The 24,592-nt window shown below is 41.5% G+C and overlaps 2 protein-coding genes and 1 pseudogene across 13 annotated transcripts in view; 1 reads left to right on the forward strand and 2 right to left on the reverse strand.

The window, feature by feature from the left end:
* Positions 1 to 7,324, reverse strand: part of SUGCT (succinyl-CoA:glutarate-CoA transferase) — an 858,466-nt gene extending 851,142 nt beyond the window's left edge. For 10 of the 11 annotated variants that reach the window (XR_012512230.1, XR_012512232.1, XR_012512231.1 and 7 more), the window contains exon 1: positions 7,175 to 7,324. Coding sequence is in view for 4 of the 11 variants with exons in the window: in XM_074379788.1 (XP_074235889.1) it covers positions 7,175 to 7,274 (100 nt within the window). In the remaining 7 variants the exon portion in view is untranslated. The remainder of the gene's footprint in view (positions 1 to 7,174) is intronic. The other variant, XM_074379790.1, reaches the window with a different exon arrangement.
* Positions 710 to 6,968, reverse strand: LOC104651823 (tRNA (guanine(6)-N(2))-methyltransferase THUMP3-like; annotated as a pseudogene).
* A 69-nt stretch (positions 7,325 to 7,393) lies between the features above and the next one.
* MPLKIP (M-phase specific PLK1 interacting protein) lies at positions 7,394 to 24,064 on the forward strand. 2 transcript variants are annotated; one of them, XM_074379791.1, is made up of 2 exons: positions 7,394 to 8,075; positions 14,628 to 24,064. In XM_074379791.1, the coding sequence occupies exons 1-2, from the start codon at positions 7,737 to 7,739 to the stop codon at positions 14,787 to 14,789; spliced, it is 501 nt and encodes a 166-aa protein (XP_074235892.1). In that variant the 5' UTR covers positions 7,394 to 7,736; the 3' UTR covers positions 14,790 to 24,064. The 2 variants fall into 2 exon arrangements, with proteins under 2 accessions (XP_074235892.1, XP_003930808.1); XM_003930759.4 differs by lacking the exon at positions 14,628 to 24,064 and adding an exon at positions 9,028 to 9,539 and having other exon boundaries at positions 7,403 to 8,075.
* The last annotated feature ends 528 nt before the right edge of the window (positions 24,065 to 24,592 follow it).

Genomic DNA, 24,592 nt, shown 5'->3' on the forward strand with positions numbered 1-24,592 from the left:
GTGAGCAGGGTTCTGGGACGCCAATTCCTACTCTGAATGCAGCCCATTTGCTCCTGTATATTGGGCTTCCAAGTGTAGTGTTTTTTTTTAAGACAAGGCACTAAAATCTTCATTATCCTAGTCCAGGCACAGTGGCTCATGTCTGTAATCCCAATTTTTTGCGCCAGCCTCTGCTATCTACAAATAGTAATGCTCTATGCTACAACTAACAGTATTTTTGCAATCCCTTTGATAAATCCTAGTCCTCTATTTTAGTTCTGAATAATAGATGTGCATTTTAATTTTTAAGGCAGATGGTAAACTTTCCTATAGGACTTGCGAGATTTCATCTTATGGGGCAAACGTTGTTCACAAAATGTTATACTTCACTTCTTGAGGTATAGTTAAAGAATTTGAACAAGGCCGGGCGCGGTGGCTCAAGCCTGTAATCCCAGCACTTTGGGAGGCCGAGGCGGGTGGATCACAAGGTCAAGAGATCGAGACCATCTTGGTCAACATGGTGAAACCCCGTCTCTACTAAAAATACAAAAAAAAATAGCTGGGCATGGTGGCACGTGCCTGTAATCCCAGCTACTCAGGAGGCTGAGGCAGGAGAATTGCCTGAACCCAGGAGGCGGAGGTTGCGGTGAGCCGAGATCGCGCCATTGCACTCCAGCCTGGGTAACAAGAGCGAAACTCCGTCTCAAAAAAAAAAAAAAAAAAAAAAAGAATTTGAACAAATGAATAGCAAAGATTCATAGGCAATGAAAGTGGCCTAAGATGTAATTATGTTATTTGCCTTTCCTTTAGACCAGAGTATCTTTGCACTTGGCCCAATGGAAAACAGGCTAAAAAGCCTGAAAATAGGTCAGGTGCCATGGTTTACACCTATAATCCCCCCGCCCCTGCAAAAAAAAAAAAAAAACATAATATTTAAAAACTGTAAAATTTTAAAAACTATAATTTTTTTTAAAAAAAAATTTAAGCCTGGCCGGGCGCGGTGGCTCAAGCTTGTAATCCCAGCACTTTGGGAGGCCGAGGCGGGTGGATCACGAGGTCGAGAGATCGAGACCATCCTGGTCAACATGGTGAAACCCCGTCTCTACTAAAAATACAGAAAATTAGCTGGAAATGATGGCGCGTGCCTGTAATCCCAGCTACTCAGGAGGCTGAGGCAGGAGAATTGCCTGAACCCAGGAGGCAGAGGTTGCAGTGAGCCGAGATCGTGCCATTGCACTCCAGCCTGGGTAACAAGAGTGAAACTCCGTCTCAAAAAAAAAAAAAAAAAAAAAAAAAAAAATTTAAGCCTGAAAACAAAATGTTCTACACCCAACTCTCAGAGCATTTCACTAGGTTTTTCACTAGGCATCTTTAAAACCATTTTAAGCAAAATACTGCCCAAAATGCAAAACAGTGTTAAGGAAAAGCTCTGCTTTCTCATAACACTTTTTCAATTCCATTACATTACATTTACATCTTTTGCCAACTAGGGTGAAGAGCTCTGAACGAGTTTAAAGAGTGCGGACTGCACTTCTGTTAATATTATTGCCCTCAAAGCAAGTTCTCCATGCTGATATTTCCAATGTTGAGAAGTACAAGTACTATATTAGTCATCTTCAATCTTTGCATTACCAGAGTTCCTCTTTCTCCATCTTGTTCTAAAGGATGAACAAAAGCTTGAGATATACATTTCAAAACACAAACTGCAGCACAAAGGCCCCCAATGTTCACCCGAACTGTATCCACTTTTCACCATACACAGCACATGCCAGATAATGCTTTGGTAAAGCAGTTCACATCCTGAGTACACTGTACAGCATGGCCTGTTGTAGGTGTACAGAGATACGTCTCATCTCCTGTAGGCAAGCTGGATGAAGGTTCCAGTTTCTCTTCTTGGATCCCATCCTTTTTCCAAATGGCTAATCTGCTACAATAATATCCACAGAGCCAGTTCTCAATGGCAGATTGCAGATATCCCATTGAACAGCATCTATGGGCAAGCTCCCAGATGGTTAGCCTTTTTATATTTGACCAAGTCAGTAAAGATGCGATGTTGTTTGCTGCTCTATTCACAACCAGGGGTTTAGTATCACCAGCAGTATGATAACATGAACACATTCAGTACCCCCCTTCTATTAGTATTGCCCCTGTTCCACACATTGGATCAACTATTGTAACTAAGGTAGAGGACCACAGAGGCTGGGTATCCCAGGGGCAAGAGCTGATAGGTCCAAAATGTTGATAGGTACAAAAGAGTTCATAGGTCTAAAATATGTGATACGTCTTCAGTGGAGACTCACTTTAGTCAATGCAATGCCCACAATGATTTCATCATCATGGATATTCAAAGAAATTGCAACATCAAAGTTGTTTGTGTTGGCCTTCAACTTAAAAAAGTCTTGAAAGTCACCCCCAGAATCTCTTCCAGCCTCATTTGAGGTAAAGCAATGTTTCTCTCTTATTCTGTTGCACATGACTCTAAACTTTACACTTGAAGCTTAGTTTCTTCTTTTTTGCTTTCATCAGTCTCATCTTTGCAAGATGCCAAATCATCACCTACTAATGTTGCTATCTCCTTTGATGGCTGGATTTTCACAATAATCTAAGATGTGTGAATCTACAACATTGTAGTGGCCGGGCACAGTGGCTCATGCCTGTAATCCCAGCACTCTGGGAGGCCGAGGCAGGCGAATCACCTGAGGTCAGGAATTGGAAACCAGCCTGGCCAACATGGTGAAACCTTGTCTGTACAAAAAATACAAAAGTTAGCTGGGCATGGTGGCGGGTGCCTGTAATCCCAGCTACTCAGGAGACTGAGGCAGGAGAATTGATTGAACCCAGGAGGCGGAAGTTGCCGTGAGCCGAGATCCTGTCATTGCACTACAGTCTGAGAGACAAGAGCAAAGTGGCTCATGCCTGTAATCCCAGCACTTTGGGAGGCCGAGGCAGGCAGATCACCTGATATCAGGAGTTGAAGATCAGCCTGGTCAACATGGTGAAACCCCGTCTCTACTAAAAATACAAAAATTAGCCAGGTGGCAGGCACCTGTAATTCTGGCTCTTTGGGAGACTGAGGCAGAAGAATCGCTTAAACCTGGGAGGCAGAGGTTGCAATGAGCCAAGATCACGCCATTGCACTCCAGCCTAGATAACAATGCTCCATCTCAAAAAACAAAACAAAACAAAACAACAACAACAAAACCATTGTAGTGAATGAACTCTTAACATCTCCCTCATCTATTTTGACTTCTTGTCCATCATCAACCGTCCCTTTACCTGAATTCTCAATTATCTTTTTGAGCTTTGGGGTTTTTCCCCCTTAAAATCAACATTAATTTCCTTTATAAGTAAAGTGTTTGACAATGGGAGTTTTCCAGCTAAGTCTTCAAAATTCTTTAGAATTTCTTTGTTTTTCTAAACTAGTAATCTTGAAACTCTTGAACAACCACAAATAAGTTATCAACTGATCTTGGACAATAACCTTGAGCCAAATTTTCACTGAAATGACAAAATGTATCTTGCCATGGTCTCTGCTGATTGCACGGTGACCCCAATTTGTCTCTCACTTCAGCCACAGCTGTTTGCTCAAAGCTGGCTCCAATAGCTGCAATCACCCTTGCAAAAACTAAAACAGTGAGAAAGTTACAACAGTGAAAGGGATCTGACCTAACTGACTCCATCTTGATTCTAACCAGGCTGTGCTTGTTTATTCCTGGGCATAGGCTGAATTAACTTTCGGTGGAACTTAGTTTAAAGTTGAACTTTGAAACAAAGCCAATGAAAGTCCTTTCCCAAAACAAACCCCTTACTTGCCTGGGGACCAGACTACCTTTGTAAAACTAACAAATTAGCCACAAGATTAGAAATTATGGTTTAGGAGTCATGCACTTAGAGGCTATAAGATTCTAAACCTTCCCAATTGCTCCTAGGAATAACATCACTGCTATAAAACCTAAGATTGGTGCTGAAGATATTTCCTAGACCCTGCATTCTGATGCACCAACTGCTGCCACCCAGACCAATAATCTGGCTCAGAAACAAAAGACAGCTAAACAAACCCACTTTGACCCCCTATCACTTCACCTCTGACCCATCCAGTCAGCATTCCCTACTCCCTGGCCCCCAACCTGCCAAGTTATCCTTAAAAAACCCCAGTCTCCAAATTCTCAGGAAGACTGACTGGAGTAATAAACCTCTGGTCTCTTGTACAGCTGGCTATGCATAAATTAAACTGTATCTGGGCCACTGGGCAAAATGAACGCATTGGGCAGTTACACAGTGACTTGAGGAAGCTGAGACTCATTTCTGAGGTCACTTTCTGTCACTTGTACAGACATCTGGTTCTCATGCAGTTTTACAACTAGGAGCTGTTAGTGGCTTCTTGAATGTCAGACATGTTGGCCGTGCTTCCAAGATCCCTAACACTGTCCCAGGCTCTGGAATCCAAGGATGGCCATGAGGAAAGATCTTGGAAATATCATATAGGAAATATGTCCTTGTGCCATGTCAGGCATACATAACAGTGTTTAACACTAATTCAGTTTCTGCACCTAAGGAGCTCATAGTTACTGTGAATACAATTTTCATCTTCTAAAAAAGGCAGCTGAAGCCAGTGAAAAGGACATGTCAGGTGGCCACACAGAAGCTTTCAGCTCCAGCACTCCACTGGCCTCCTGTGCTCAGGTCACACTACTGGAAGCCACCTCCAGGTCTTCACTTTTCTACCTCCAGGTAATCCAAAATAAAACTTTCTCCCTTTCTCTTCATCTCTTTTACCCTGAACTCACCATCATATACATGGTAATTCCCAGGCTAAAGCCTAGGAATGTAACCGCCCAAGGGGTTCACCTTGCCTGATGCCTAGACACAGCCGATTCATCAAGACAGGGGAACTGCTATCCAGAAAGAGTAATTCTCACAGAGCTGGCTGAACAGAAGACTAGAGGTTTTTGTTTTGTTTTGTTTTTTTCATTTTTTTTTTTTTGAGACAGAGTTTCCCTCTTGTTGCTCAGGCTAGAGCACAATGGCATGATTGTAATTGTCAGCTCACTGCAACCTTCACCTCCCAGGTTTAACCGATTCTCCTACTTCTGCCTCCCAAGCATCTGAGATAGATTACAAGTACTCACAACTATGCCCACCTAATTTTTTTGTATTTTTACTAGATATGGGATTTCACCATGTTGGCCAGGCTGTCACAAACCCCTGACCTCAGGTGATCCACCCACCTCAGCCTCCTAAAGTGCTGGGATTACAGGCATGAGTCACCACACCCGGCCGACTACTGTATATAATAAAGTGGATAGGCTGGAGTCTTCAGGCCTTAACTGTATCACTAAGCTTTAGTAGCAATATTCTACCTTAACTCTACGACTTTTTTTTTTATTTTATTTTTAGTAGAGACGGGGTTTCTCCATCTTGGCCAGGCTGGTCTCGAACTCCTCACCTGGTGATCCGCCCGCCTCGGCCTCCCAAAGTGCTGGGATAACAGGCGTGAGCCACCGCGCCCGGCCAACTCTACGACTTTTATCTACAGAAGAAACCAAATGTAATGAATTGAATTCACAAAATTCAATTCATAGAATATATTCATAGAATAAACAAAAAAACTGTGCGTGTCTCCATTCATCAAGGAGGATAGAAGCTGAGAAGATAGCACACTCATCAGCTTGAGATGTCACAGAACATGTCAAAGAGACAGTAAGGAGTAGCAACTACAAGAGGGTGAATGGAAATCACAGGTCCAGGCTACCCATTAGGCTATAATTTAATGAGTCTTAAAGCTCTTTAAGATTCTGCATCCTAGGCCGGGTGTGGTGGCTCATGCCTGAAATCTCAGCACTGTGGGAGGCTGAGGAGAGCAAATCACTTGAGCCCAGGAATTCCAGACCACCTTCGCCAACATGGTGAAACCCCGTCTTTACCAAAAATACAAAAAAAATTAGCCAAACATGTGGTGCATCCCTATAATCTTAGCTACTCGAGAAGCTGAGGTAGGAGAATTGCTTGAACCCGGGAGGCTGAGGTTGTAGTGAGCCAAGATCATGCCACTGCACTCCAGCCTGGGCAACAGAGTGAGACTCCATCTCCCAAGGAAAAAAAAAAAAATCCTGTATCCTACAACTGATTTCAAGATTCATAGTTGGCTGGGTGCAGTGGCTCACATCTGAAATCCCAACACTTTGGGAAGCCAAGGAGGGTGGATCACCTGAGTTCAGGAGTTCGAGACTAGGCCGGCCAACATGGCGAAATTCATCTCTACTAAAAATATAAAAATTAGCTAATTAGCTAGGCATGGTGGCACATGCCTGTAATCCCAGCTACTCAGGAGGCTGAGGCAGGAAAATCGCTTGAACCTGGGAGGTGGAGGTTGCAGTGGGCCGAGATGGTGTCATTGCACTCCAGCCTGTGCAAAAGAGTGAGACTCCATCTCAAAAAAAAAAAAAAACTAATGCTTCTAAGATTCATAGTGGATTACCATTCTCAAATTCAGAGGGAGTAAAGAAAGTTCTGTAACACTGTAGCAAAGTTAAATTTCAACCTCTAAATAAAAGTCTGCGACAGGTAACTGTACAAAGGCGTCTTTTATTGTACAGTAAGTGTCATTCTTGAACTATCACACTTCTTTATAACTAGAAGTTCGTGAAATAATCCATATTTTAAAAGTTTTGGCCACATTTTGCTTTTTTTTTTTTTTTTAAATCAGTATCTCTGCCTCCTAATCTCCTCCCTAACTCACTTCCATTTGGCAAGAACTGCAAAGAAGGGGAGATAGGAGTCCAGCCTTTGTCAGCACAGCCTTTGCCCCTGCAAGTTGCTCAAAGCAGCGGGCTCAAGTCTTTCTGAAATGCTGCTGGGTGTGCATTTTCGAAGTTACTTAAACTTGGCATATGAGAGGATAGGAGTAAAGAGACGCCAAGCGCGAGCCGCGGGACGTGCATGGCCGGACCCCACCGCGCCCCGAGTCCTGGGTCCCAGCAACGCGTGGGGCAGGGGCGACCCCGAGGCGGCCAGAGCGGGGCAGGCCGGCCAGAGGCCCACGGAGCGGGGACGCAGGGAGGCGAGCAAAGCCACCGGAGGGGCTGCGGGGTCAGCAGAGACTTCAGCAGACCGCGCCTGCTCTCCTCAGAGCGCCCCGGGGAGCACGCTGGGATGGGGGTCCCTTTAGCCGCCCAGACCGAATCTCGGAGGGTACCTGACTGCGGGCGACCAGTCCACAGCCCCCTCCTGCCGCCCCAGCCGGAGAAGAGGCCGGTTCTGCGCAGAGCTGCCACCCTCGTCAGCGTCGCCAGCATAGTGCGCGTCTCTCACAGCATCAGTCACGGTGCGAGCGGCAAACTCCGTGAGGCGCCAAACTCCTGCGCCACTGGGGGGCGCCCACGGACGCCGCAGACCCCGCCCCCTCCGGCCGGGGCGGGGCACTCCAGTCCCAGCCTCCCGCCGGGCCAGTTTCTCGTCGGTCAGTCAGACCGAGGGCACTCAGACTAGAAAGGTTGTTGCTGGGCTCGGGTGTCCGTCCGTTCCGTGCCCTTCCCTTCCTCTTTTCGCTTAATCCACGCGGTGTCTCGCCAAGTTAGTAACTTTTGTAATACCGCCGCCCCTGGCGGAACCTTTGTGATGCCGGAACCGATGTGCGCTAAGATGGCTGCGGTCGGAGGACTGTTTTGGTAAAGGACTAGCGGTTCTCTGTGGAGGGCCGGTCGATACAGTTCCGGTGGGAGAACGCTGCAGCGAGGTCTTCGGCTTCGGCTCCTGAGATGCAGCGACAGAATTTTCGGCCCCCGACTCCTCCTTACCCTGGTCCGGGTGGAGGAGGTTGGGGTAGCGGAAGCAGCTTCCGGGGTACCCCGGGCGGGGGCGGACCACGGCCGCCCTCCCCTCGAGACGGGTACGGGAGTCCGCACCACACGCCGCCGTACGGGCCCCGGTCTAGGCCCTACGGGAGCAGCCACTCTCCGCGACACGGCGGCAGCTTCGCGGGGGGCCGGTTCGGGTCTCCGTCCCCTGGCGGCTACCCTGGCTCCTACTCCAGGTCCCCCGCGGGGTCCCAGCAGCAATTCGGCTACTCCCCAGGGCAACAGCAGACCCACCCCCAGGTAATAATAATAGCCAGCGTTTGCCGAGCTCTCACTGTATGGCAGGCACGGTACTAATATTCCCTTTACGTGGATTATTTTGTTTAATCCTCTCTGAGGTACTGTTGTTAGCCCTGTTTTGCAGATGAGCGAACCGAGGCTTAGAGAAGTTGAATAACTTTCGGAAGATTGCCCTGAAGAGTGGCAGAGTCGTTCGTTCTGTTTTAGAGCCCTTGTGCTTTTAACCAGTACGCTGCCACCCATACACAGATTTTCCTAACTCTCCGTTTCCTCCTCTTTGCCAAGGGCCTTGCCAGTTTGTTTCAGTAAATCGTTCTTTTTCTTTTTTATTTTTCTTTTTTTTTTTTTTTTTAATCTATCTTTCAAGCTACACTGGTTTCTGTTCCAACTTCCCTGGAGAGAAAATCGGTGGTAGTGGAAGTTTTCCATTCCTTTAGTGAAAGTAAATACAAAAGACGGAGTGTTTCTAGCCTGTCTAGGATTTCTGTGGTTTACAACTTGCAACTACGAGTTTTTCCAGCTTGGTGCATTCTACACCAGCCCTACCTCTTTTGAGCCTGGAGCCAAGGAGTAAAGAAAATATTCATGAGCTAGAAGGGTTCTAGAAACTTTAAAACTATAGTCTTGTTTTCTCCTGAAAAAATGAACATTTTGAGGGAAAACTGAATAACTTGATTTCATCACGACTTGTATTTAATTACTGCGAAGTCACTACATTAGACACAAAAGTATTTGAGATGACAGTGGGCATGGAATTATTAATAAATGAGAATACCAAATTGCTTTAAGTACTTTTTTAAGAAAAAAGGAAGCATGGACTTTGTAATTGAACGTATTTAGGTTGAAGTCACAAGCTTTAAGCAGCAGTGTGATTCCCTCTAACCTTTAGCTAAAGGAAGAAGTACCAGTTATCTCTACTAAGTGTTTTTTTTAACTGATTTTTTTTCTAAAGGGTTCTCCAAGGACATCTACACCATTTGGATCAGGGCGTGTTAGAGAAAAAAGAATGTCTAATGAGTTGGAAAATTATTTCAAGCCTTCAATGCTTGAAGACCCTTGGGCTGGCCTAGAACCAGTATCTGTAGTGGATATAAGCCAACAATACAGCAATACTCAAACATTCACAGGCAAAAAAGGAAGATACTTTTGTTAACATTTCTGAGATTCAACTGGAAGCTTCATGTGTCAGGAACATCTTGGACAAAACCTTAACTTGCGTTGATATAAATTTACCCAAATATGACTTTGATTGGATAATTAGTAAGGTCTTTTTGTTATTTTTCATAATATTGGGTACTGTTGATATTAGAAAAAAGCAGGATAATTTGCAACATTTAGCTCTGGAAGTGCCTACCACATTTAAGAGATTGACAGTTTTCATATATTTAACATTCCTGGTTATATAATGGACATTTGTCTTTTAATGTTTTTTCAATGTTTTAAAATAAAACATTTTGTCTTCTAGCTATATTATGGTTTTGTGGTATGATAAAGATGTAGACTTATTACAGTAATGGTTTGTAATCACTTAGAGTTCATAGGCAAAGTGCAAATTATTTTTGAAAATGAAATAGATAAATCATCCTTTGAGCTGTAGTCAGCTCTGTATTTGTTCAAAAATAATGAGGATGAGAATAACAGTTATATTCATACTCATTTTATTTAATGCTACTGTTAAAATGCATTAAGACCTCAAGCCCCAGAATCCCACTTAAGCATAACTTTATACTCATTGAACTGGAAAAAGCAAAGACAGACCACATATAGCTAAATCAAAGTGTTCTATCTGAATTTCTCTACTCTTTACCTTTTAGCATTATGGAGTAATTTTCTCTTGAGGCCAAAGAAGATAGCTACCAGCACTCTCAAATCACTTCCATTGCAAAAAGAGCATCTCTCATCTCCATCAATCCAAGAGAAGACAAATTGGCCATGCTTAGATCATTTTTCTGTATTATTGAACCAGTTAAAAGACTAATTAGCTTGAATCATGGACACATCACCATAATGAGACAAGATTCTGTGGCCTTGAGCACCACTAGGCCTACCTGGAGTAGAGAAGTGGTTTTCCAAAGTAAGAGATGCTATGTATATATACCTATAGTTCTAGAGATAAAAATATGGAAGAATTATTACCCCAACTATTTTTTAAAACTCAAGCTTTTTTTTTTTTTTTTTTTTTGAGATGGAGTCTCTATTGCCCAGGCTAGAGTGCAGTGGTGCGAGCTTGGCTCACTGCAGCCTCTGCCTCCCGTGTTCAAGTAATTCTCCCGCCTCAACCTCCAGAGTAGCTGGGATTATAGGCGCACACCACCATACCTGGCTAATTTTTGTATGTTTAATAGAGACCATGTGGGGTTTTTTGATTTTTGGTTTTGAGACAGGGTCTCACTCTGTCACCCAGGCTGGAGTGCAGTGGCACGATCTTGGCTCACTGCAACCTCCGCCTCCCGGGTTCAAGAGATTCTCTCACCTCAACCTCCAGAGTAGCTGGGAGTACAGGCCCACACCCGGCTTATTTTTGTATTTTTAGTAGAGACGGGATTTCACCGTGTTGGCCAGGCTGGTCTCAAACTCCCAACCTCAGGTGATCTGTCTTGGCCTCCCAAGGGATTACAGGTGTGAGCCACCACACTCGGCCTAAAATCAAGTGTTTCAACATGTAGCACAGACTCTAGATGTTTTGAAATCACAAAATATGAAGATAGAGCTAGTAAAACTTTTGTTTCAACATTCCCAGGAAAAAACATGTAAAAACAAAATGGTCAACACCTCCTATTTGAACCATATCCAGTTCTATTTGTTCATTAGATATTTCACAGAGACTAGAAAATAAGAATGGAAGGCTTTTAGATTAATAAAATTTCCATGAAAGCCAAGATTTTGGAAATTCTGTTTCTGCAAGTTACTAGCTGGATGAGTTCACTTCTCTATGCCTCAATTTTCTCATATGTAAGATGAGGAGATTAATAGTGCCTGTGTCATAGAGGTGTGTTGGAGGATTAAATGGAGTTATGTATGCAACTTTAAGCCAGGGCCTGGCACATAGTAAGCACTCAATAAATGATAGCTGTTACTTTCTGTTTATCCCTATTTCCTCAGTTTTTAGAATAGTGTCTGCAAAATAGTAGGTACTTAATAATTTGATGAATGGATATGGAAATTCCGATTATAACTACTATATTGTTCTACCTATACCCTGTATATAAAAGGGATAACTTAGTAAATTTTCCCCAGTATTATAAAGAAAAAGTCTTTATTCCCTAACATGTCTTTCCAGATGTGTTGAGATCATGATGTGTAATGGAAATTAAAGCAAAGAGAATACTTTTGTAAATATTTCATTGAACTTCATAGGTAAAAAATACTGTCTTTAGGAAATGGCACTTGAAAATAATTTACTCAAGCATCTCTTAGAGATCACTGGGTTATTGGCAAAGACGAAAACCGAAATTGGGAAGGATTTTATGCCAGTGTATTCGTATAGTATTTGGAGGACATTCAAACTTTAACTCTTCTAATGATCTACGTACATTTTATTTCACTATAAGTGTAACATAAAGGTAAAATTTCTTGCTAAAGCTTACCAACATCTGCTTCCAGAGATCTGGCCTTTCTGAATGTTTTAAGAGAAAACTTTATTCCTCAGGAAAAGTACATACACTATTAGTGGTATATTCAGTTATCAAAATTCTTACGGCATTGGTCATTTGATTTGCTACTGTTACTCTCTTATTTATCAAGGAATTGATCTTTCTTTAAAATGAAAGGAATTGTATTTTAGTGTTCTAGAATACACATTTTACCTTCATAGAAGTGCCAAATAACTTTTTAGAAAAACTTACAAGTAAGTATATGTCTTAAAAAATTCAGATGATTGAAGGATAGGAGTGTAGTCTATAGTAGAATCTTCAAACAAGCGTCTGTATACTCCTGGGAATATTAAACTTTCTAAGGGGTATGCAGGCATAAATAGCTTTAAGGGAATGCAAATTCAAATCCCAATGCCCATATAAACTCTTTATTAAAATTGACCTATTTAAAAACATGTCCGTGATCAAGGGATCATGCCAGTTCTTTTTCCCTTCTACTTTTGGTAATCACTATTCTCCCATTTCACAAAAGAAACCTATGGCAAGTTTGTGTTTTCCAAAAATGACCCCAAGAATATTTAAAGTCTCATACCTTCTAGAACCTTGCCGCTACCCCATCAAGATTTGGAGTTATGTTCCTTCCCTTTGAATGTTAACAGACTGCTTTTTTAAAGGGGATCTCCCTATATTACCCAGGCTGATCTCTAACTCTTAGGCTTAAGGGATCTTTCATCCTCGGCCTCCCAAAGTGCTGGAATTACAGGTGTGAGCCACCACCTTCAGGCCTCTTAGCTGACTTTTGACCTCCATAATTAAGCATTGTGGGTAAATTGTGGTGTTAAAAATGAGTTATGGGGTGCCTGGCTCACACCTGTAATCCCAGAACGTTGGGAATCCAGGCAGGCAGATCACTTGAAGTCAGGAGTTAGAGACCAGCCTGGCCAATATGGTAAAACTCCATCTCTACTACAAATACAAAAATGAGCTGGGCATGGTGGTGTGTACCTGTAATTCAAGCCACTGGGGAGACTGAGGCAGAAGAATCACTTGAAACTGGGAGGCAGACGTTGCAGTGAGCCAAGATAGTGCCACTGCACTTCAGCTTGGGTAACAGTGAGACTCCCATCTCAAAAATAACAAAACATTCTATTGGCCCATGCGGAGATGTTCAGAATTTAGATGTATTATCAAGCTGGGAAATAATGATGACAGTGTTCAATGACCTTGCCTTTTTGTTTCTGGACTATTAAAAAAATTGTTTCTTCTGTGGGTGTATTGTGTGAAAGGAAAGCAAAAAGCATGAATTTAACATGAAGGAGAAGATACCTTATTTTTAGGCAAAAAGCAAAGGGTAATGCTCTTTGCCTCATCTAAGAATTAAAATATTCAAGATTAGTGTAAAAGCATGGTTAGTTTTGGTGAATCTCCTGTGAAGCAAGCTCTGTATTTCCACTGTTCTTGATAATGATAAAGAGCCTGATGAAGATTTCTCAATTCGTTTCAGTAGCATAATTTGCATGATTTCAAGGAGGAAGAAGTTAAAAGTTTTGTGTTTACTTCTGACATACTAACATTATATCTTCGAGTTAAAAACATGTTTTAGAAGTAAGTTTATATTTTCTGAAACATTTTCAGATTCTTAAGAGGAATGTTTTCATTAACCCTTGCCCGTACATTTACTATTAGGTTGTATAAATCCATATTAATTGTTTTACGTAGGCCAAAATCTACTACTATTGTCACTCAACGATTTCTCTGTTTCATTCATTCCTACCATATACTTAGGTTTCAGTTAACAGAAATATGTTGTGGTTTTTACTGTAAGTAAGACACAAGACCAGCCTGGTCAATACAGCAAAACCCCGTCTCTACTAAAAATAACAAAAATTAGCTGGGCGTGGCAGCACACTAATTAAAATGAAGGAAAAGATACTTGTTTTTAGGCAAAAAGCAAATGGTAATGCTCTTTATCTCATCTATCTAAGAATTAAAATATTCAAGATTAGTCTAAAAGCATGATTAGTTTTGGTAAATCTCTTGTGAAGCAAGCTGTGTGTTTCTAATATTCTTAGTAATGATAAAGAATTAAAAAGCGTTGTAGGCCAGGCCCAGTGGCTCATGCCTGTGATCCCAGCACTTTGTGAGGCTGGTCTGAATTTAGTGAGTTATATCAATTGATTGTTCACAGTCAGTTACAGATCAAACTCCTTGTTCTATTCTTCCCCACCCCTTCTCACTGCTGCACTTTAGTCTGGAAAAAAAAAATAGTAGCTGTTGGGACATCTTATATAAGCTGAACTTCTAATGACTCAATTATCTTTTTTTTTTTTTTTTTTTTTTTTTTTGAGATGGAGTCTTGCTGTATTGCCTAGGCTAGTGCAGTAGTACAATATCAGCTTACTGCAACCTCCACCTGGATTCAAGCAGTTCTGACTCAGTCTCCCGAGTAGATGGGACTACAGGTGCATACCACATCACCTGGCTAATGTTAACATTTTTAGTAGAAAAGGGGTTTTGCCAGGTTGGTTTCAAACTCCTGAGCTCAGGTGATCCGCCAGCCTAGGACTCCCAAACTGCTGGGATTACAGGAGTGAGCCATCATGCCCTGCCTCAATTATCTCTTTTATTTTGCTCATAATTTTCATAATTTATCATCTAATTTAAGTTGCTTTAAGAGTCACTATTATTTTATATGCCACTTAGCAAAAATACGCCAGTTAGGCTACGATATGTCATTGATTATAAGGTACATCTTAATTTCACAGATGTTAAATATGTCTTAGTTTGATAAGATACCATACAATACTTTTTTTTTTTTTTTTTTTTTGAGACTGGTCCTGCTATGTTGCCTAGGCTGGTCTCCAATTCTTGCCTCAGCCTCTTGGGTAGCTGGGATTACAGGTGTGTGGCACTACACCCAGCTCTTATACAATACTCTTTTTTTTTTTTCTTTTTCCAGACAGAATCTCAGTCTGTTACACAGGCTGGAGTACGGTGGCACGATCTCAGCTCACTGCAACCTCCACCTCCTGGATTCAAGCAATTCTCCTGCCTCAGCCTCCCGAGTAACTGGAACAACAGGTACGCACCACCATGCCTGGCTAATTTTTTAAATTTTTAGTAGAAACAGGGTTTAACCATGTTGGCCAGGCTAGTCTCGAACTCCTGACCTCCTGATCTGCCCGCCTTGGCCTCTCAAATTTCTGGGATTACAGGCATGAGCCACCAGGCCCGGCCTACAATACTCTTAAAAGCAGAACATATACTTACATATAGGTAGGTATATAGGAGTAGACGTCCTGAAAAAGTAGTGTGGGACAGTACATTTGACTTGAAAATTGACTTTATTTAATTAAAGTTAACTATTCTCAGATATTTATGTTTGTTACAAATTCACTAAAAAGCATAATTGTAGCCAGGCGCAGTGGCTCACTCTGTGATCCCAGCACTTTGGGAGGCCAAGGCAGGCAGATCATGAGGTCAGGAGTTCGAGACCAGCCTGGCCAACATGGTTAAACCCTGTCTCTACTAAAAATACAAAAATTAGCCAGCCATGGTGGTATGCGCCTGTAATCCCAGCTACAGAGGAGGCTGAGACAGGAGAATCACTTAACCCAGGAAATGGAGGTTGCAGTGAGCTGACCTCATGCCATTGCACTCCAGCCTGGGCCACAGAGTAAGATCCTGTCTCAAAAAAAAAAAAGTTTTACAATTAAAAGATTGGCAGCAATCTAAATGACCATCCGTAGGAGAAATTATAAGTTGTGTATTTGCACAATGTAATAAGGTAGCAGTTGATTGAATTAGAGCCACTTGATACAACATGAATAAACCTAAAGTCGTGTACAAACAAAAGCCAAAGCAAAAGTTATGTGATATTCTTTACATAAAAAAGTCTGCAAAACAATATGCTGTACTCTCTATAGGTGGTAAATGTAAGGTGATAGTATAAATACAAATAAAAGTAACAAATACTTTAGATAAAGTAATTATTTGGGGGTGGGTTTGGGGAGATACAAGCTTCAAATGAACTTGAATGTGTGAGTGGGTATGTGTTTCAAGTCAACCAAATTTGGAAAATGTTAAAATTTATTAAACCTGGCCATGGAATACACATATATTTATTTTCTGTTCTTTGAAATATTTTATAATAAAAAATTTACTCTGATCTCCTAACTCATACTATGATGCCAGCATCACCTTAATGCCAAAGTCAGACAAAAATATTACAAGAAAGGAAAATACATACCAGTATCTCAAGACCATAGATGGAGAAGTTCTCAATAAAATATTACCAAATAGAATCCAACAGTAAATAAAAAGAATTATATTGTCAAGGTATGGTGGCTTACACCTTTAATCTCAGCGCTTTGGGAAGCCAAGGTGGGAGAATCATTTGATCCCAGGAGATGGAGACCAGCCTGGGCAACAAAGTAAGACCTTATCTGTACAAATGGTGGTCCATGCCTAGGGTCCCAGTTGCATAGGAACACATGGGCGGCCGAGGCAGAAGGGTAGCTTGAGCCCAGGAGGTCAAAGCTGCAGTGAGCAGTGTTCACACCACCACACTCCACCCTGGGGACAGAGCAAGACCCTGACTCAAAATCAGATAAAACTATATACTATGACCAAGTGGTATTTATTCTAGATATGTAAGTCTTACTCAACATCCATAGATAATTAAAAGCTTTTTTTTTTTCTTTTAAATTTGAGATAGAGTCTCACTCTGTTGCCAAGGCTGGAGTGCAGTGACATGATTTTGGCTCACTGCAGTCTCCACCTCCAGGGCCCAAAGCACTCCTCCCATCTCCAGCCCCTGGAGTAGCTGAGACTGCAGTTGCACCTCACCACACCTGGGTAATTTTAGTATTTTTGTAGAGATGGAGTTTGGCTATGTTGCCCAGGCTTATCTCAATCTCTTGGACTCAAGTGATCCACCCACCTCAACTTCCCGGCATTATGGTTGTGAGCCACGGTGCACAACCACAAAAAAGCACTTGACAAAATTCAATACCCATTCATGACAAAAACTCTCAGCAAGCTAGGAACAGGAGGGAGCTTTCTCAACTGGATTTTTTTTTACTTTACAAAATTCTACAACTGACATCATACTTAATGGTAAGAAATTAGATTCTTCCCACTAAGATCAGGGAAAAGGTCAGGATGTCCTCTCACCACTCGTATCAATATGGTACTGAGGTGCTCACTAATGCAATAAGACAAGGAAATAAAAGAGTATAGAATTTGGGAAGGAAGAAATAAAACTTCCTCAAAAATGACATGATTGCAGAAAATCAAAAACAGAAAAAACTTATGGAACTAATGAGCAATTACAGCAAGGTTGCAAGATACAAGGCTAATTACACAAAAGTAAATTGCTTTCCTACATATTGGTAATAAACAATTGGAATTTGAAATTAACCTAGTACCATTTACCTTAGCGCCAAAAAAATAAATGCTTAAGTATAAATCTAAGAAAATATGTACAAGACTTAATGTAAGGGAAACTGCAGAACTGGTGAAAGAAAATGTGTTCCATGCACATGGGTAGGAAGATTCAATATTGTCAAGATGTCAGTTCTTCAAAACTGGATTTGTAGATTCAACTCAGTCCCAGTCAGAATCCCAGCAGGTTACTTGTGGGTATAAACAAATTGATTCTGAAGTTTAATAGTAAAGGTAAAGGACTCAGAATAGTCAATACAGTATTGATTGAGTACAGAGTTGGAGGACTGACAGTACCAGACTTTGGTGTTTACTTATAAAGCTACGGTAACCTAGACAATGTAGTATTGGCAAAGGAGTAGACAGCTAGAGCAGTAGAACAGAATAAAGAGACCAGAAATAGACTCACAAATACAGTTGTGTGACGCACACAAATACAAATTGATCTTAATCAAAGATCAGTTGACGTTTGATCAAGGAGCAAAGGCAATTCAATGGAGAAAGGATAGTCTTTTCAACAAATAGTACTGGAACTACTGACGATTCACATGCAAAAAGTGAATCAAGATACAGATAGTACACCTTTTACAGAAACCATCAAATGAATCACAGACCTTAATGTAAAATGCAAAGCTATAAAAGAAGATAACAGGAAAATAATCTGTGTGAACTTGGGTTTAGCTATGACTTTAAAAAAAAAAAATTTGTGTAAATTTAAGGGCCACAAGAGCAATTTTATTACATGGATATATTACGTAGTGGTGAAGTCTAGGCTTTTAGCATAAGTGTGTCTTGAATAATGTACCTCATATCCACTAAGTAATTTCGTATTCCTCAGCACCCTCTCACCCTTCTGACTCTCCGGGGTCTATTATTCCACACTGTATGTCTACATGTACCCATTATTTAGCTTCCACTTAAAGTGAGAGCTTGTAGATCAGGCACAGTGGAATTACACCTGTAATTCCAGCACTTTCGGAGGTTGAGACGGGCAGATTGCTTGAGCCCAGGAGTTCAAGACCAACTCGGGCAACAAAGTGAGACCTCATCTCTACAAAAAATAGAAAAATTAGCCAGGTGCGGTGGTGTACGCTTTGGTCCCAGCTACTTGGGAGGCTGAGGCAGGAGGATTATTTGAGCCCAGGAGGTTGGAGCTTTTTGAGTGAGCCACAATCAGACCACTACACTCCAGCCTGGGTGAGAGAGTAAGACCCTGTCTCAAGAAAAAAAAAAAAAAGCTGGGTGCAGTGGCCCAGTGGTGCACACTTGTAATCCCAGCACCGTGAGAGGCCAAGGTGGGCAGATCACTTGTGCCCAGAAGTTAAAGACCCTAGTGCTAACATCTTACATAACCATAGAACATGTGTTAAAACTAAGAAGACTAAACAAATTAAAGACTTCATGTGGCTTTCATCAGTTTTTCCAATCTTTTTCTATTTCAAGATCCAATCCAGGATTCCACACTGCATATAGTATCCATATACTTTCTTAAAAATAGTCACACCCCCCAAAAAAATAATAAATGCTCTAAAATGACTGGAAAAAGAAAAAAAAAATTGTCACATCCAAGCTAATGAAAGGGTCTAACATATAACAAAACACACCACCTCAGGGACTGAAAGTCTCATTATTCATTCCTATTGAGGGTCAAAAACCCATGGATGATTTGTATTTCTTTTCAGGTTTACATATAATACAACTTCTCATGGCAAATGATTGCTAAGTCACATTTAACTGACTCCAAGATGCAATCGTAGACACAAAACATGGTGGCTGGGCCACCTGAGTAGCTGGAATTACAGGCGCCGACTGCCATGCCAGCTGATTTTTTTTGTATTCTTAATAGAGACTGAGTTTCGCCATGTTGGCCAGGCTGGTCTCGAACTCCTGACCTCAGGTGATCCACTCGCCACAGCCTCCCAATGTGTTGGGATTACAGGCGTGAGCCACCACACCTGGCCTTTTTTTTTTGAGATGGGGTTTCACCACGTTGGCCAGGCTGGTCTTGAACTCCTGGCCTCAAGTGATACGCCCACCTTGGCTTCTCAAAGTGCTGTAGTTACAGGCATGAGTCACCATACTCGGCGCATATACAGATTTAATTATTCTTTGTTCATTAAAGACTAAGCTTGTATAGTGTCCCAGGCACACTACTTGAAGCTAGGAGTAGAAAAAATCAAACAAAAAAACTATGGCCCTCATGGAGCTTATTGATATGGGGGGAAAAATGATGCAGGAGACAGTGGTGAGTTGGTATGTTCTTTGTTTGGCAAGCAGAGATTTTCTAGGAGTCCAGATAATTTTTCCATAGCAGCAGGACAAAAGTTAGTGAAATGGAAATGCTTGCAAGAGGTAGAAGTGATGTAGTAGGAGTTATGGGATTTCTCCTTTCTATTCATCGACATGGTCACTTTCATAAAAATGCATATACCATGTTATCACCATGGAATGTAAATTCAGGCCAGACAGGAGAATTTCACAAGTATAATAGCATTCTGTAGTATATAAAAATTTGTGTGCTGGGCATGGTGGCTCACGCCTGTAATCCCAGCACTTTGGGAGGCTGAGGCGGGTGGATCACCTGAGGTCAGAAGTTTGAGACCAGCCTGGCCAACATGGCGAAACTCCATCTCTACTAAAAATAGAAAAATTAGCTGGGCATGGTGCCTGCCACTTCCGATCCCAGCTAATGGGGAGGCTGAGATAGGAGAATCACTTCAACCCAGGAGGTGGAGGTTACAGTGAGCTGCGATCGCACCACTGCACTCCAGCCTGGGAGACAGAGTGAAACTAAAAAAAAAAAAAAAAAAAAGTGTGTATATTTTCTGGCTAAACCAGTTTGCTCGTAAGTCATTAGTCAATTCCATTATAGGTGATTAATGTTTACAGCTTTTATGGAGAAAATAAGCAAAAGTGTTTATTTTTGCATGAGTGCTTAAAATACATACTTATTTATTTTTGGAGCCAGAGCTCACTCTGTCACTCTGGCTCGAGTGCAGTGGCACGGTCTCGGCTCACTGCAACCTCAACTTTTCAGGATCAAGCGATTCACATGCCTCAACCTCCTAAGAAGCTGGAACTACGGGTGCCTGCCACTATGCCTAATACTTGTATTTTAGTAGAGACAGGGTTTCACCATGTTGCCCAGGGTGGTCTCGAACTCCTGAGTTCAGGCAATCCACCTGCCTCGGCCTCCCAAAGTGCTAGGATATCAGACTTTAGCAACTGTGCCCAACCAAAGTACATATTTCTATTTCAAGATGACATTTAAACAGCAGCAATGCTGTTAAATGTAATATTTCATTCTGAAATTACAAAAGAACTAAACTAGAATCCATCAGTTATTCTGTTTACAGTTGTGATTCTTTAATAAATGCTACTACTGTGGAGCTCTATTATAAGCTTCTGAGATTGGGTTTAAACACACACACACATAGATAATGTCAGTTGTGGGAGGCTTTACAAGTTATATTCCATGCACTTTTTAGACAGAGTTCTAAAAGAGCAGCCAGTCCACAAGACAGACAGAAAAAAAGTTAACTGGGCAAATAGGACTCTTATATAACGTCCAAAACGTGAGATTCTGCAGCAAACCGGGAGTACTTTAGGGTTGGAATACTATCTTCTTTAGAACTAATTTCATCTTAACAGTTTAAGAAGGTAGGCATTTCAACACCATCAAGTGTATTCAGGTGACGTATATCTTTTATGTTAATTTTACTTCCTTTAATGACCTAGTTAGTAAACTAGTCACTAGTAATTCAGTTACCAGGCAAATGAAACCTGCAAGAAAGGAAGCCAGGATTCAAAATTCCGTGTTACCTTCTGAACCTACTCAAATTATTTTCAACATTAATATATGAGATGTCTAACTAAAGCAAGCTCCTCCAGCAAGACCAAGACAATATATCTTCTGCTAAGGCTTAGGTTTTGCCCAGAATTCCTGATACATGGAATAGCCCATACCAACAATGGCCATTGCTCCTACAACAAAGCCTTGGGCTGCCATATGCATGTGAATCAGATAATGCGACATTTTAATATTTACCCTGCTCTTCAATTTGTATAATCCACATGCAACAATTGCTACAAAACCTGCTATTCCAATGGAGGTGAATGGTGCCTCTTTAGCTTTTCGATTAAATTTAGATCCCTGATCTTCATCATACAAAGAAAATGAAACATCTGTGTCTTATCAACCTAGTGACTGCTTAAAGAATCTCCCTAGACTGAGAAAACCTCTCAGATGCCAACCGATGTATCTCTCCTATTTATTTATGTATCTATGAAATAACCTTCAGCTAGATTCCAAACCCAGTGGTACAAGGGAGAGAAAACAGCCATCACTGTAGAAGGCTACAGGGCAATCAGTGTCCTCAGGGAAGAGCCAGGTTTCAGTCCAAGAAGGCCAAGGGAACACTTAGAGAAAATATGTCTATATTTCTCCAAACAAAACCATACTTTAACACACTTAGTATGGTAAGCTAAGGTCAAAATTATTATTAAAGATGGAATCTCACTCTGTTGCTCAGGCTGGAGTGCAGTGGCACCATTTCAGCTCACTGAAGCCTCCACCTCTTGGCTTCAAGCAATTCTCCTGCCTCAGCCTCCAGAGTGACTGGGATTACAGCACCATGCCCGGCTAATTTTTGTATTTTTAATAGAGACCTGACCTCAAGTGATCCTCCCACCTCGGCCTCCCAAAGTGCTGGGACGATAGATGTGAGCCACTGTGCCCAGCCAAAATTATTTTCTCTTAGACATTGAAGAATCTTTTTTGCATCTAATGTTAATTGGTGAGGAGTGGGATGCTAGGCTGATCCTTTCTTTTGTAGACAATCTGGTTTTATTATTTTCTCAATATAAATAAATCTAAAGTTCCAATAAAATCTAAAATTCTGAAATTTTGCTTTGATGTATTCCAAGTTTGAATCCTTTGTCATTTATCTTGCCTGGTATTGCATGGGCCTCTTCAATTAGAATACTCATGTCTCCTTTAACTCTGGGAATTTTCCTTCTGTTATTTCTTTGTTTGTTTCTTCTTCCCCATTCTCTGTGGTTTCTCCTTTTGGAACCCCTATAGGATGGATAATGGGATATCGGGATCTATTCTTCATTTCTCAATTTGCCTTTATACTTTTTAAAAATTTTTAGTGGTTAATTTTGGGGAGGATTATCCCTAGCATCTCTCAACTTGATAGTTAAGTTCACTAATTTGCTCTTTTTTGAGACGGAGTCTCACTCTGTTGCCTAGGCTGGAGTGCAGTGGCATGATCTTGGCTCACTGCAATCTCTGCCTCCCAGGATCAAGTGATTCTCCTGCTTCAGCCTCCCGAATGGTTGGGACTACAGGCACACACCACTGTGTCTGGCTAATTTTTTGTATTTTTAGTAGAGACGGGGTTTCATCCTGTTGGCCAGGCTGGTCTTGAACTCCTGACCTCAGGTGATCTGCTTACCTTGGCATCTTAAAGTGCTGGATTACACCATACCCAGCCACTAATTTGCTCTTTACTTATGGATATTCTGTTTTTTAGCCCATCTATCATTTTCTTTGTAGTCATATTTTAACATCCAAGAATTTTCTTACTTTTGTCAGCCTTTTTTTTTTTGAGATCGAGTCTTGCTCTATTGCCCAGACTGGAGTGCAGTGGCACAATCTTGGCCCACCACAACCTCTACCTCCCAGGTTCAAGCCAGCCTCAACCTCCCGGGTAGCTGGGATTACAGGCATGTGCCACCACACCCAGCTAATTTTGTATTTTTAGTAGAGATGAGGTTTCTCCATGTTGGTCAGGCTGTCTCAAACTCCCGACCTCAAGTGATTCACCCACCTCAGCCTCTCAAAGTGCTGAGATTATCGGCGTGAGCCACCTGTGCCTGGCCATTTTTTTTTTTTAAGAAGGAATGTTGTAATAGTAATTATAGGTGACTTTCCAAAATTCCTTTAACCCTGATCTAAGTCAGTTACGGTAATTCCATTTCTCTTTTCAGTGATTCGTTTGGCAATATGTATGTAGCTCAATTCTGGCTACTGAGATATGCTTCTCTTTTTTTAAATATATTTTATTACACTTTAGGTTTTGGATACATGTGCATAGGTACATACATGGCAATGTGGTTTGCTGCCTCCATCCCCCTGTCACCTGTATCTGCCATTACTCCCCATGTTATCCCTTCCCAACTCCCTACTCCCCACTGTTCCTCTCCTAGTCCCCCCGACAGACCTCAGTATGTGATCCTCCCCTCCCTGTGTCCGTGTGTTCTCATTGTTCAGCACCACCTATGAGTGAGAACATGTGGTGTTTGATTTGTTGTTCTTGTGTCAGTTTGCTGAGAATGATGGTTTCCAGATTCATCCATGTCCCTACAAAGAACACAAACTCATCATTTTTTATGGCTGCATAGTATTCCATGGTGTATATGTGCCACATTTTCCTTGTGCAGTCTGTCATCGATGGGCATTTGGGTTGATTCCAGGTCTTTGCTATTGTAAACAGTGCCGCAGTGAACATACGTGTGCATGTGTCTTTATGATAGAACAATTTATAATCCTCTCAATATATACCCAGTAATGGGATTGCTGGGTCAAATGGAATTTTTATTTCTAGGTCCTTGAGGAATCACCACACTATCTTCCACAGTAGTTGAACTGAACTAATTTACACTTCCACCAACAGTGTAAAAGTGTTCTTATTTCTCCACATCCTCTCCAGCATCTGTTGTAGAGGCTATTCTTTTTGCTCTAGAGAGTTTTGTTTGACTGTGCTATGTAGAACTGCCACAGCAATCTTGCTGCTATGCTGAAGATGAAGCCAACACCTAGAGGAAAATAGGACCAAGAAAACTGTTAGGAAGTAGTCCTGGAATCCTGATGTACCATGTCTGAAAACCTAACCTCCTCTGAATTGATCTTTTTCTTTTTTCTTTTTTTTTTTTCTTTTTGCTTTACTATATCCAGTAATGGGTATAAGCAAAACTCCTCTGAATTTAAATGAGAAAACACATTTCCCTCTTGCTTATGCAATTTTGAGCTGGGGTTTCTGTTATTTGCAGCCAAAACATGCTAGCCTGATACAGAAATGGGTTAAAGGAAGTGGAGTGTTCAAGTAACAAATTTAAAAATGTGGAAATGGCAAGGTAGAGAATTGGGCAACATGACTCCCACTATTCCAGGCTCAGATGACCCTTGTATTTGGTTAAATTGTTACCTTATACATTGGGATAATAATCATTTACCTACAGAATGCAGTATTAAGGAAAATGGTAAGGAAAATTCAGATGTTGGAATATATTGGCTATTTCTTGTAAACTGCAAGAAACAGATGCATCTAGCTGAAGATGGCCTGTCTGAAAGCAGGAGTGCTTTCTAGCTGTAGCCTGCAATCCAAGTTGGAACTCTGAGATTTCATGGTGGAGGATTTCTCATTAATGCTTTAGCATCATTCCCTTTGGTATGTCCTCATGGTAGTGAGTTCT

The sequence above is a fragment of the Saimiri boliviensis genome, chromosome 10 (genome assembly GCF_048565385.1).
Source record: "Saimiri boliviensis isolate mSaiBol1 chromosome 10, mSaiBol1.pri, whole genome shotgun sequence".
Classification (NCBI taxonomy): Eukaryota; Metazoa; Chordata; class Mammalia; order Primates; family Cebidae; genus Saimiri; species Saimiri boliviensis.

Coding starts and splice junctions, on each gene's coding strand:
- MPLKIP (XM_003930759.4), top strand. CDS start 7,737: ATGCAGCGACAGAATTTTCGGCCCCCGACTCCTCCTTACCCTGGTCCG. Junction 8,076..9,027: donor AACAGCAGACCCACCCCCAG/GTAATAATAATA, acceptor TTTTTTCTAAAG/GGTTCTCCAAGGACATCTAC.